Source organism: Trachypithecus francoisi, unplaced genomic scaffold (genome assembly GCF_009764315.1).
Source record: "Trachypithecus francoisi isolate TF-2019V2 unplaced genomic scaffold, Tfra_2.0 Lachesis_group19, whole genome shotgun sequence".
In the NCBI taxonomy this organism is placed as follows: domain Eukaryota; kingdom Metazoa; phylum Chordata; class Mammalia; order Primates; family Cercopithecidae; genus Trachypithecus; species Trachypithecus francoisi.
The window spans coordinates 45,353,989-45,367,083 of NW_022681464.1; the positions used below are offsets into that span (position 1 = coordinate 45,353,989).

General features: G+C 48.4%; 1 protein-coding gene across 6 annotated transcripts in view; it reads left to right on the top strand.

Annotated features, from left to right (window-relative positions):
* The first annotated feature begins 582 nt into the window (after positions 1 to 582).
* Positions 583 to 13,095, top strand: part of MPPE1 (metallophosphoesterase 1) — a 34,258-nt gene continuing 21,745 nt past the window's right edge. For 4 of the 6 annotated variants that reach the window (XM_033178370.1, XM_033178371.1, XM_033178372.1 and 1 more), the window contains exons 1-5: positions 583 to 1,380; positions 3,550 to 3,620; positions 8,480 to 8,571; positions 11,901 to 11,993; positions 12,479 to 12,850. In XM_033178370.1, the coding sequence (XP_033034261.1) occupies positions 12,570 to 12,850 (281 nt within the window). In that variant the 5' untranslated portion in view covers positions 583 to 1,380; positions 3,550 to 3,620; positions 8,480 to 8,571; positions 11,901 to 11,993; positions 12,479 to 12,569. The remainder of the gene's footprint in view (positions 1,381 to 3,549; positions 3,621 to 8,479; positions 8,572 to 11,900; positions 11,994 to 12,478; positions 12,851 to 13,095) is intronic. The other 2 variants (XM_033178369.1, XM_033178368.1) reach the window with 2 other exon arrangements.

Genomic DNA, 13,095 nt, shown 5'->3' on the forward strand with positions numbered 1-13,095 from the left:
TTCTGTTATGACAAAGTTGTTCACCTGAACATATCAGAAGATATTACAATATTCTTAATAATAACCATTTACCGCATACTTATTGTATACCAGACATTCTGCTGGCTGTGCCCTATATAATTCCTCATAGCACATCTCCGTGTATTAACCACACTCATAGATTTGTAAAAAATGTACCAGAATTGGCTGGTTGGAAGGCTCTACGTGGATTTACTCTGAGCTTGTTTACTTCTTGAAATATGGAATAATGGCTCCTGCTTTTAATATACAGGCTTATTTTGAGGATTTTTTGAACGGATGTGAGAGCACTTAGAAAACTGGAACACGCCGTGCTACATCATTAAAATTAGTAACATCAGTGAGAAAAAAACAAGTGCATAATAAATATTATAGTTATCCTGATAGTCTCCTTTATTCATCACACACTTCCTAAGCACATCTCTGGAGGGCACTTTCCAAGGCTCCGGGGGAGCCGGAGAGGCCCGGCCAGGTCTGGTGGGTCCCGGAGCGGCAGCGCGGCGCGGGAGGGGTACGGTGAGGCACCGCCTGGCTGCCACCGCGCGCGGAGCCCGGGAGCGGCTCGGGGGCTGTCAGCTGCACGCCCGGCTCCTCCAGGGCCTGCAGCTTGGACACGGGCTCTGGGGGATTCTGGGGGCGGGGACGCGGGCTCGCGGGGAGCAGTGGCCGGCCCCGGCCGCCGCGGTGGCTGTGTTCAGAAGCCGGCCCTGGCGTCAGGAGCCCGGGCGCGGGGCGCGAGTTCCCCTACCCGCCTGTGCGCCCCGTTAGGGCCTTTCCTGGACCCTAATGACAGCTGGCCCATGCATCGCCCTCGCAGCTCTCCTGTGTCCCCAAAATGCCTTTCCCGCGCCCCCCGCCCTTCTGCGGTGACTGCCCAGGGTGCTCCGTAATGCCGCAGTCGGACTGCCGAGCCTGCCAGGCATTTCGGGGAGGGCGCTAGGGGCCGGGACGCGGCCGCCGAGCGTAGGTTCCGGCCTTGACTCTCCGCAGTTGCGCACGGAGCTCCAGCTGGGGTTGTCCGCTCTGGGGGTCGCAGGCCGCGGAGCCCCGGGCGCCACCCGCCGGCCCCTTCAGACAGCCCGCTTCCGCAGCCGGCCGTGGGACGCCGGCTCCGGGCGGACGAGGCGCCTCCGGGAAGACTCTGGCTTCCCCACCCGCCTGAGGCCGCTGGGGCGGGGCTTCAGTGACAGTCCCGCGCGCTACCGCGGAAACAGGAAGTTGGTTGGGTGCGCGCCGGCTCCGGCTGCAGGTCCCGGGTCCCTCGGCCACCGAAGCCGCCCTGCCCAGGTGAAAGGGCTCCCGCACCGCCCGGTGCTCCCCATCTGCCTGGCGTTGTGCGCAGAGCTGGAAAGCATGGCTGTTGTATGTATTCTTGGGCCCGTGTGACAACATTTAAACTTCTAAAAACGGAACCTTCTTCCGTTTAGGATTGCAACTTAACCTAGGAAAAACAGCACTCTGCAAATTATTTGCTGGAAAATCTCGATGTCTTAGGGCCCATGTATGACTTTGCAGGGGTCTCTCACTCTAGTTTACTGGTGTAGATTTTTTTTAAAAATCCATCTTATCAAAAATACCGCTTAAGGTGGAAAATTTCAAATGCAAGTCGCCGTTGATGAGATTGCAATTAATATATTTAAGATACTGAATTAGAGAAAAACTACAGATCAGTACATTTTTTTTTTTCATATTTTGGGGGGATTAGATTTTTAACGATAACTTTGAAGTTAAAAATTAAAAGATAGGCTGGGCGCGGTGGCTCAGGCTTGTAATTCCAGCACTCTGGGACGCCGAATGGGGAGGATGGCTTGAGTCCAGAAGTTTGAGACCAATCTGGGCAACATAGCAAGACCCCCCCCGCCCTCCCATAACTACAAAAGGTACCAAAAAAAAAAAAAAAAAAACCAGGCGTGGTGGCACGCACCTGAAGTCCTTGCTACTCGGGAAGTTGTGGGTGAAAGGATCGCTTGGGCGCGGGAGTTTGGGGCTGCAGCGAGCTGTGACGCAGCCTGCAGTTGACAAAAAGTCAAACTCTGTAAAATGTTTGAAGGGATTTATTCTGAGCCAAATATGAATGACCATGGCTGCTGACACAGCCTTTTGGAGACTCTGAGAACATGTACCCGAGGTGGTCGGGGCCCGGTGTGGTTTTATACATTTTAGGGGAGCCATGAGTCATCAGTCAAATACGTGTACGATTAAGATGTACATTGGTTCGGTCCATAAAAGTGGGACCACTGAGGCGGTGGTTGGGTCGGGGGCTTCCAGGTTATAGGTAGATTGAAAATTTTCTGATTGGCATTTGGTTGAAAGATTTATCATCAATGGAAAGGAATGTCTGGGTTACAGTAAGAGGCTGTGGAGACTGAAGTTTTATCATGCAGATGAAGCCTGCAGGTTAGTATCCAGCATGTTAAATGCTGGTCTGCTTTTCCTGAATTCCAAAAGGGAGGAGGACAAAATGAGGCAAGTTCCCCCACTTCCCATCAGGCCTAAACATGTTTTTCTTTTTTTTTGAGACGGAGTCTTGCTCTGTCACCCGGGCTGGAGTGCAGTGGCGCGATCTCGGCTCACTGCAAGCTCCGCCTCCCGGGTTCACGCCATTCTCCCGCCTCAGCCTCCGAGTAGCTGGGACTACAGGCGCCCGCCACCGCGCCCGGCTAGTTTTTTGTATTTTTAGTAGAGACGGGGTTTCACCGTGTTAGCCAGGATGGTCTCGATCTCCTGACCTCGTGATCCGCCCGCCTCGGCCTCCCAAAGTGCTGGGATTACAGGCTTGAGCCACCGCGCCCGGCCAACATGTTTTTCTTAAAACAACCTAAAACAAGATGAACTCTGGAATGCCCTTGGTGGGGGTCCATGCAGATGGTTGAGGGGCCTTAGGATTTCATTTTTGATTTACATTGGGCAGTGGAGTGAGACCCTATCTCTAAAAAAATAAAAATAAAAATAAATACAAATTGAAAAGTTCAAAGATAAATTTTTTTTTTTTTTGAGATGGAGTTTCGCTCTTATTGCCCAGGCTGGAGTGCAATGGTGCGATCTTGGCTCATCACAACCTCAGCCTCCCAGGTTCAAGCGATTGTCCTGCCTCAGCCTCCCGAGTAGCTGGGATTACAGGCACCACCACCCCAGCTAATTTTGTATTTTTAGTATTGACGGGGTTTCTCCATGTTGGTCAGGCTAGTCTTGAACTCCCTACCTCAGGTGATCTGCCCGCCTCGGCCTCCCAAAATGCTGGGATTACAGACATGAGCCACCGCGCCTGGCCTAAAGATAAAATATTTTGCTCCCAATTATGGCTTGCAGTGATTATTCATATGTGTTGGACAGAAATGTTTCATATATCTATAAATACAGGTATTTTATATTATAATTCAACATAGGTATTCTTGGCCACTAACCCAATGTCTTGTTTCTTTAGCTTCTCAGCTTCTTTTTTACTTTCAAAGTTGGTCGGGTTTCCTGTTAATAGTTAACTAAATGAAAGCTCACTCACTGACAAAACACACATTTTTGGTTTCATTTCAGATAAATGAATTCTGATTTGGGGAAGCAGATGCCAACTTAGAGCCTCATACCAATCTCTCTGTCTTTAAAAGGTGAGGTGACTTGGTGATTTTCCTGGAAAATTATAGGTAATATATAATCTAGCTTCCACATTTAGAGATCTGTCTGGAGGTACCAGAGAGGTGCATGTCTGCCTTTCCATCCTGGGCCGGTCTGAACTGTCTTGTGGAAGCTCGACACTGTTCCTGCTGGGTTATTGGTTTTTTTTTTTTTTTTTTTTTTGAGACGGAGTCTCGCTCTGTCACCCAGGCTGGAGTGCAGTGGCCGGATCTCAGCTCACTGCAAGCTCCGCCTCCCGGGTTCCCGCCATTCTCCTGCCTCAGCCTCCCGAGTAGGTGGGACTACAGGCGCCCGCCACCTCGCCCGGCTAGTTTTTTGTAGTTTTTAGTAGAGACGGGGTTTCACGCTGTTAGCCAGGATGGTCTTGATCTCCTGACCTCGTGATCTGCCCCTCTCGGCCTCCCAAAGTGCTGGGATTACAGGCTTGAGCCACTGCGCCCGGCGGGTTATTGTTTGATGATCTTAATGAGACTGATAAATTGAATTTGGGAGTGAAAACAGTAATACTTTAAGAAATTTTGAACTTTAAAGCTGAGGACTAAGCTCTGATTTTTTTTCTATCCTCACAAAAGCACTGAGGTGGATACTGCAGGTTGTGAGGTTCAGGAGGGGTCAGTGGCTGGCATAAGGTCACAGAGCAGTGCTGCCATTTGCTACTTTCCAATTCAGCACAGCTGCCATCTCTGCTGGTGGTATTCGCAGCATGCAGGATAAAATACTCACCGAGGAACAAGTGGCTGACTCCTCACAGAGCTCTCACGGTTTCCTCTTTCCTGACAAAAAGGTAGGGCTCCCCGGGGTGCGGGTGTCTGCAGAGCTCCCAGGTGCTGGTGGTCAGCAGGTTTCCTTCATCTGAGTCAGAAAATGGGGAGGCAGAAAATGAGGCTGGGGTAAGGTTTGGCCCAGCATGTGAGAGAAATAAGTCAATTTATACCCGCAGGGAAGCAAGCCGGCCGGTAGGAGTGAAGCCTCATTACTTCATGCTGGTGCCACTTCTAGGGAGAGAAGGGATCACTTCCCCGAGCCTGTCAGTCCTACAAGTTCTTCTGTCTTCATTTCAGCTGGGAAAAGACGGCATGTTTTGGCCATAACATTGAAGACAACAATGAGTCTTTGGTAGAGAAGAAAAGGAATTTCCCAAGATTTGAGCAAAAGGTGTTTTTTGTTTTGTTTCATTTTTGAGACAGTCTCCCTCTGTCGCCCAGACTGGAGTGCAGTGGCCTGATCTCTGCTCATTGCAAGCTGTGCCTCCCAGGTTCAAGTGATTTTCCTGCCTCAGTCTCCTGAGTAGCTGGGATTGCAGGCATGCACTCCTACACTAGGCTAATTTTTGTATTTTTAGTAGAGATGGGGTTTCGCCCTGTTGGCCAGGATGGTCTTGAACTCCTGGCCTCAAGTGATCTCTCTGCCCCCACCTCCCAAAGTGCTGGGATTACAGGGTGTGAGCCCCCTGCCCAAAAGGTATTCTGTTTAAGGATCTGCTGTCAGAAGTTTTCTAAATAGGTTTTTGCTCTGTTATCTTTTTTTAAATTTTTTAAATTTTTATTTTTATTTATTTATTTTATTTTATTTATTTATTTTTTTGAGACGGAGTCTCGCTCTGTTGCCCGGGCTGGAGTGCAGTGGCCGGATCTCAGCTCACTGCAAGCTCCGTCTCCCGGGTTCACGCCATTCTCCTGCCTCAGCCTCCCCAGTAGCTGGGACTACAGGCGCCTGCCACCTCGCCCGGCTAGTTTTTTTTTTGTATTTTTTTAGTAGAGACGGGGTTTCTCCGTGTTAGCCACGATGGTCTCGATCTCCTGACCTCGTGATCTGCCCGTCTTGGCCTCCCAAAGTGCTGGGATTACAGGCTTGAGCCACCGCGCCCGGCCCTAAATTTTTATTTTTAATTTTTATTTTTTGAGACAGAGTCTCGCTGTGTCGCCCAGGCTGGAGTGCAGTGGCACAATCTCGGCTCACTGCAAGCTCCGCCTCCCAGGTTCATGTCATTCTCCTCCTTCAGCCTCCCGAGTAGCTGCCACTACAGGTGCCCACCACCATGCCCGGCTAATTTTTTTGTATTTTTAGTAGAGATGGGGTTTCACCGTGTTAGTCAGGATGGTCTCGATCTCCTGACCTCGTGATCTGCCCACCTCAGCCTTCCAAAGTGCTGGGATGACAGGCTTGAGCCACTGCGCCCGGCGTTTTTTTTTTTTTTTGAAATGGAGTCTCACTCTGTCACCCAGGCTGGAGTGCTATGGTGAGATCTCGGCTCACTGCAAACTCCACCTCCTGGGTTCAAGTGATTCTTGTGCCTCAGGCTCCCAAGTATCTGGGATTACACACTCATTCAACCACACCCGGCTAATTTTTGTATTAAATATTTTTAGTAGAGATGGGGTTTCACCATGTTGGCTAGGTTGGTCTTGAACTCCTGGCATCAAATGATCCACCTGCCTTTGTCTCCCAAAGTGCTGGGATTACAGGCATGAGCCACCATGTCCTGCACAGCCACTCTTATCTTTTAAAAAATGATTGTGTTGGGCTGGGCGCAGTGCTCATGCCTGTAATCCCAGTAGTTTGGGAGGCTGAGGCCGGTGGATTGCTTGAGTCCAGGAGTTCGCGACCAGCCTAAGCAACATGGTGAAACCCTGTCTGTACGATAAATGCAAAAATTAGTGGGGTGTGGTGGTGCACGCCCACCTGTAATCCCGACTGCTCCAGAGGCTGAAGTGGGAGGATTGTTTGAGTCTGGGAGGTGGAGGTTGCACTGAGCTGGGATCACACCACTGTACTCCAGCGTGGGGGACAGGGCAAGACCTTGTCTCAAAAAAAAAAAAAAAAAATTATATTATACCAGATAGCTGCTTCACATGGTTATCAAGGTCTTCTCAGGAAAATATATAACAGTTTCAGCCAGCTTGCTTGCTCTCTGTTTCTCTGTCCTTTTTCCTCCCCCAGCCCCTTCTGCTCTTCTCTGCTTTTCTACTATCCTCCTTTCTTCTTTCCTTCTAAGTCTTCCTCTGCTTGAATGGCTCTGTGTAGGATATTTTAAATTCCTTTTTGGAAAAAAGAATGTTAGGGGTAGAAGGTAGTCGATTTACAGGTGGCAAATCTTTACAAATCTGCAGCAACCTCAATTCTTGTCTTCTCAGAAGAAAGAATTCCACTGAGGGACATAAGGCAGAAGAAGAGACTGAGGCAAGTTTTGCAGCAGGAGTGAAAGTTATTAAAAATCTTTAGAGCAGGAAAGAAAGAAAAGTACAGTTGGAAGAGACCCAAGAGGGCAGTGTGAAGGTCAAGTGCAGTGTTTAACTGTAATCCTAGGACTTTCTAGGCTGACCCACTTGTCTTGCACCCCTGCCCCATGATTCTTCCCTTAGGGTGCGCTGCCTGCGTGCACAGTGCCCTCCTTGCGCTTGGGAGGTGAGCATGAGCAATGTGTTTAGGAAGCTGTACCCATGCCCATCTGAAGCTTTCTTCCTGTTTCCTGTGGAGTATCTGAAACTTTCTTCCTGTTTCCTGTGGAGTATCTGAACCTTTCTTCCTGTTTCCTGTGGAGTGCCCCCGGAAGGTCATAGTCTGCCATTTTGTCTCCTGATGTGTGTGCCCAGGAAGTTGCCTCTCCCTGGCATCTGTATTTTTTTTTTTTTTTTTTTTTTTGAGACGGAATCTCGCTCTGTTGCCCAGGCTGGAGTGCAGTGGCCGGATCTCAGCTCACTGCAAGCTCCGCCTCCCGGGTTCCCGCCATTCTCCTGCCTCAGCCTCCCGAGTAGCTGGGACTACAGGCGCCGCTACCTCGCCCGGCTAGTTTTTTTGTATTTTTTTTAGTAGAGACGGGGGTTTCACCGTGTTAGCCAGAATGGTCTGGATCTCCTGACCTCGTGATCCGCCCGTCTCGGCCTCCCAAAGTGCTGGGATTACAGGCTTGAGCCTCCGCGCCCAGCCTCATCTGTATTTAATTTACACTTTAATGTGGCAGCTGTGGACCTTCAGGAGATTGTCTCTCCCTGGCGCTGGCTGCTAAATGACCGTTTTTAGGGAGGCAATGTGATAACTGTTGAATGGTCCCCTAGTGATCACCTGACATTCCTGGTGGATGGGAAGAGCCCTCACTCGCCCCACTCATGCCTGTCTAGAACCTGTAACAAGAACATAGAAGTTTGAGGGAAGCACCAGAACTCCCCTGACCCGGTTTGTTTGCAGTAAGATCGAGGTCGTTTATCCACGAGGAGTAAGAGGCCATGCTGAATGAGCTCAGTGGGGAGTTGAGGCGGGGAGAGCCCAGGTTGCCTGGAAGTGCAAACCCACAGGCTGTCTCTGTGTCCTGTGTCCTTCATCCTCTCTTCATCCAGGGAAGCTGGAGGACTGCAGTTTTACATACTATCGTGCCCCGAGCCCCACTTCGGGCTGTCAGCCAGCCTTGTCTCCAGCCTGCTCAGCACTCACTGATGCTTTTTGCACCTCTTAGTCATAACTGCTCAAACAAGGCTCACTCTGATGAAAAGAAGGGGGTGTAGAAGAGCAATTTTCAAGTTGTCATTCTGCTATTTCATCCTGGGAAACCAGAAACCTACAAAACAGCAAGGGTTTGTTTACTGGAAGACTCCTCAGCCCGCCCCAGAAGGTCAGCATTCCTTCCCTCTCAACTAGTTCCTTATAGCTGGAGGAAACATACGGTGTTAGAAAGTTTCAACTATCGTTTTGGATTTAGCTTTTAGGATTTTAGGAGATTCTAGGCCTTTTGAAAGAAAATGAGATATTAAGATCGAATGGTTGCCTGTGACATATTTGATTTAATCAAAACAAAGGAAATTGCCTGACATTAAGGAACCTGTTATTTATCCCTTAGAGGCACTCCAGCAGGGAACCTAGGCCCTTCACCATGCTGGTGCATGGTTCCTGACACTTGTGCAGTCCGTTCCGAAGTTTCTTACAGATGAAGTGGGTGACTGCAAACAGGCGCTGCTGCTTCTCCTCTGTGTCAGAGTAAGCACAGGCAGCACAGGGTGACTGCACGTCCTGAGTTGCCTGGGACAGTCCTGGTTTACACCATTGCTCTGTTTTAATTTTTATTAGTGACATTTTTCACTCAAAGCTGTCCCCAGTTGGAAGATAAAGGTATGTGGTGACTGCAGTTATGCGGCATGTGTGCTTTGCCTTGGAGAAAAGAGAGGTGACAGAAGTTCTAAGTGAAGAAGATAAAGTACAGCTTGACCAGCTGATAAATATGTTGTGGGGTTTTGCAGGAGAATTTCAGCAAGAGCAGTTGACTCCAGATGATATGCAAGGCTGCTTTTGACCTCTCTGTCTGAAAGGATATACTTAAAATCCAGTATTTGTTTGCTGTTCCCCCTTTATTTATTTTGAGACAGAGTGTCACTGTGTTGCCCAGGGTGGAGTGCAGTGGCACGATCTCGGCTCACTGCAACCTCCGCCTCCTGGATTCAAGCAGTTCTCCTGCCTCAGCCTCCTGAGTAGCTGGGATTACAGGCATGTACCACCACGCCTGCCTAAGTTTTGTATTTAGTAGAGACGAGGTTTCACTACATTGGCCATTCTGGTCTTGAACTCCTGACTTCAGGTGATCCACCTGCCTTGGCCTTCCAAAGTGCTGGGATTACGGACAGCACAGGGTGGCTGCACGTCCTAAGTTGCCTGGGACAGTCCTGGTTTACACTATTGCTCTGTTTTAATTTTTATTAGTGACATTTTTCACTCAGTGCTGTCCCCAGTTGGAAGATAAAGGTATGTGGTGACTGCAATTATGCGGCATGAGGTGGTTCTTGACTCCATGCCTGTGTGCGACATGAAGTTCCTAGGTTCATGTTAGAAAGTCATCTTCCTAGAAAAGGATTTTATTTTTTTATTGGTTCAATTAGGGTTTCTGGTCAGTGTCTTCCAAAGCTCCCACCCCATAAGATTTCAGGGACTTCTTTGACATCTGAGCTCCTTATACCCTCCCTGGGAAGGTCACCGCCCTTCTCAGATTCTCATCTTGAGCGCAAGTTGAAGAACCTGGAGGTAGAATGCCACCATCTATAGCCTATCTCAGGGTAGCCTTTTACCAACGTTTCTCTTCGGAGGTCTCAAAAATAGATGCTTTCTTTACAGGATGCAAAGCTCATGCAATATTTGGGATGAATCCTTAAAAAATTTGAAGGTTCCCTAACAGAAGCCACTATACATAAATATCTTATGAAAGAAGGCCATCCAGAGTTTTAAGGCATATTTGCAGGGGAAAACCCATTTTTGTGAAAACATATCATCTGGTTGCAGTGTTCAATATTCACATTCACAGATGGTGGCTCTGTTGCAGTCACCCACAGGTTCTTCCTGCCCACTGCACAGACACAATCATTCACTGAGACTATGGTACTGCAGTGAATAAGCAGTTTAGGCTGGGCATGGTGGCTCACGCCTGTAATCCTAGCACTTTGGGAGGAGGAGTTCAAGACTAGCCTGGGCAGCATGGCAAAACGCCATCTCTACTAAAAATAGACACACACACACACACACACAAATTAGCTGGGCGTGGTGGCACACACCTATAATCCCAGCTACTCAGGAGGCTGAGGCATGAGAATCGCTTAAACCTGGGAGGCAGAGGTTGCAGTGAGCTGACATTGTGCCATGGCACTCCAGCCTGGGTGACAGAGTGAGACTCTTCTCAAAAAAAAAAAAAGTTTAATTAACTTAATTAACATAAGGCTGGCCACTGAGATGGAATTATTACTCACATCAGTCTCTCTGAATCTCAGAGGTTAGGGTTTTTATGGATGGTATTGTGGGCAGGGAGCTGGGGAACAGGAGTTGCTAATTGGTTGGGAATGAAATCACAGGGGCGTGGAAAACGGTCCTTGTGTGCTGAGCCTGCTTCTGGGTGGGGTCACAGGATCAGTTGAGTCACGAAATATGGGTCCCGGCAGGGTCAGTCAGGTGGGGAAAATCAGTTGCCCGAAAGTCTGAAAAATACCTCAAAAGATCAATCTTAGGGTCTACAATAGTGATGTTATCTATAGGAGAAATTGAGGGAAGTCACAGATCTTTGTTACCTCTGGCCACACTACTCCTGAGCAATAAGGGATTATAGAAACTACATTCAGCAGAATTCAAGCCCCTCCCCTAATCCTAATCTCAAAACTTTTCATTAGTTTCCAAAGGTGGTTTCAGCCTCAGAACAGGGAGGAGACTATTATCATTCTTGCTTCAAAGTTAAACTATAAACTGGCCTGGCACAGTGGCTCACGTCTGTAATCCCAGCACTTTGGGAGGTTGACACCAGCCTGGCCAACATGGTGAAAACCCATCTCTACAAAAATAATATACAAAAATTAGCTGGACATGGTGATGGGTGCCTGCAATCCCAGCTACTTGGGAGGCTGAGGCATGAGAATCACTTGAACCCAGGAGGCGGAGGTTGCAGTAAGCCCAGATCACACCACTACACTCCAAACTGGGTGGCAGAGGGAGACCCCATTTCAAAAACAAAGCCAACCAAACAAACAAACAAAACCAACCAAACAAACAAAAACCTATCAACTAAATTCCTCCTGAAATTAGCTTGGCCTATATCCAGGAATGACCAAGGACAGCGTGGCAGTCAGAAATAAGACGGAGTCAACTATGTCAGATTTGGGTTACTATTATAATTTTGCAAAGGTGGTTTCAGTGTCAGATCCTGGCCTCCGGGTCCAATGTGGAATGAATTCCTGGGATCTTTGAAGCACATTGTCCATGAATATTCACTTATTTTGTGGAACAGCAGAGTAGAAAAGTGATGAATTAACACCAAAAGCAACATGTTACAGGGGCCTTACGACCTGTTGATTTTTTTTTTTTTTTTTTTTTTGAGACGGAATCTCGCTCTGTCGCCGGGGCTGGAGTGCAGTGGCCGGATCTCGGCTCACTGCAAGCTCCGCCTCCCAGGTTCCTGCCATTCTCCTGCCTCAGCCTCCTGAGTAGCTGGGACTACAGGTACCGCCACCTCGTCCGGCTAGATTTTTGTATTTTTTTAGTAGAGACGGGGTTTCACCGTGTTAGCCAGGATGGCCCCGATCTCCTGACCTCGTGATCCACCCATCTCGGCCTCCCAAAGTGCTGGGATTACAGGCTTGAGCCACCGTGCCTGGCGACCTGTTGATTTTTAAGGTCAAGGAGGGGTGGTGGGGAATCCTAGGAGTCAAGTTACACTTAAATAACGCTGAATTTTCCATTATGTCTCCTACCTTAACACACATCATTCTCATGGATTCCCATTTGATGATTTCTAGAATGTTAACGAAACTATCATCTTGATGAGAAGATCATTCTAATAGCTTTATTCTGGCATATGGAGGTATGGAGAGCTTGAAGGAGTTGGAAAGGTCAGTTTTTCCTTATTAGTAATCTGGCATATTATTGTAAAAGTATAAGACAATTAATTTGGACATGTAGATAGGATTATGTAACTTGGCCGGGCGCGGTGGCTCAAGCCTGTAATCCCAGCACTTTGGGAGGCCGAGACGGGCGGATCACGAGGTCAGGAGATCGAGACCATCCTGGCTAACACGGTGAAACCCCGTCTCTACTAAAAATACAAAAAAACTAGCCGGGCGAGGTGGCGGGTGCCTGTAGTCCCAGCTACTCGGGAGGCTGAGGCAGGAGAATGGCGTAAACCCGGGAGGCGGAGCTTGCAGTGAGCTGAGATCCGGCCACTGCACTCCAGCCTGGGCGACAGAGCGAGACTCCGTCTCAAAAAAAAAAAAAAAAAAAAAAAAAAGGATTATGTAACTCATTAGTTCTTAGTAGAGGGAGGTGTGATACCTGTAGTATTAGGGAACATAACTGAATTCTCTTCCTTTCCCTATAGGTGCCCAGCTAAACCTGAATGCCGTCGTCCTACCCAGGGCTCTGCAGTTCTCTCATGGTGAACCCTTGATGGAGTTGTTGTTGATCGAGAAATGGCTATGATCGAATTGGGATTTGGAAGACAGAGTTTTCATCCGTTAAAGAGGAAGAGTTTATTGCTGTTGAAACTCATAGCTGTTGTTTTTGCTGTGCTTCTCTTTTGTGAATTTTTAATCTATTACTTAGCGATCTTTCAGTGTCATTGGCCTGAAGTGAACACCACAGCCTATGATGGTGAACAGGCCACACGTGAGCCTGTGCTCAAAGCCATGTTTTTGGCTGACACCCATTTGCTTGGGGAATTCCTAGGCCACTGGCTGGACAAATTACGAAGGTAAGAGGTAAAATCAGGAATCTTTCTAAAATTCTGCAGGCAAAATGGTACAGCTCTCTCCTCATAGGCAAGGCTTAATGGCTTTAGGTTACTCTTAGTGATTTTCCTCTTAAAGGAGGACATTTAGGGACATTTGACTTCTTGAATTTACCATTTACTGAGGATGTATACAGGGCCCCATAATTTGGGAGTCGGATCTGGGCCACGTCGCTTTGTGACTTTGGGCAAGTTGTTAGGGCCCCTCT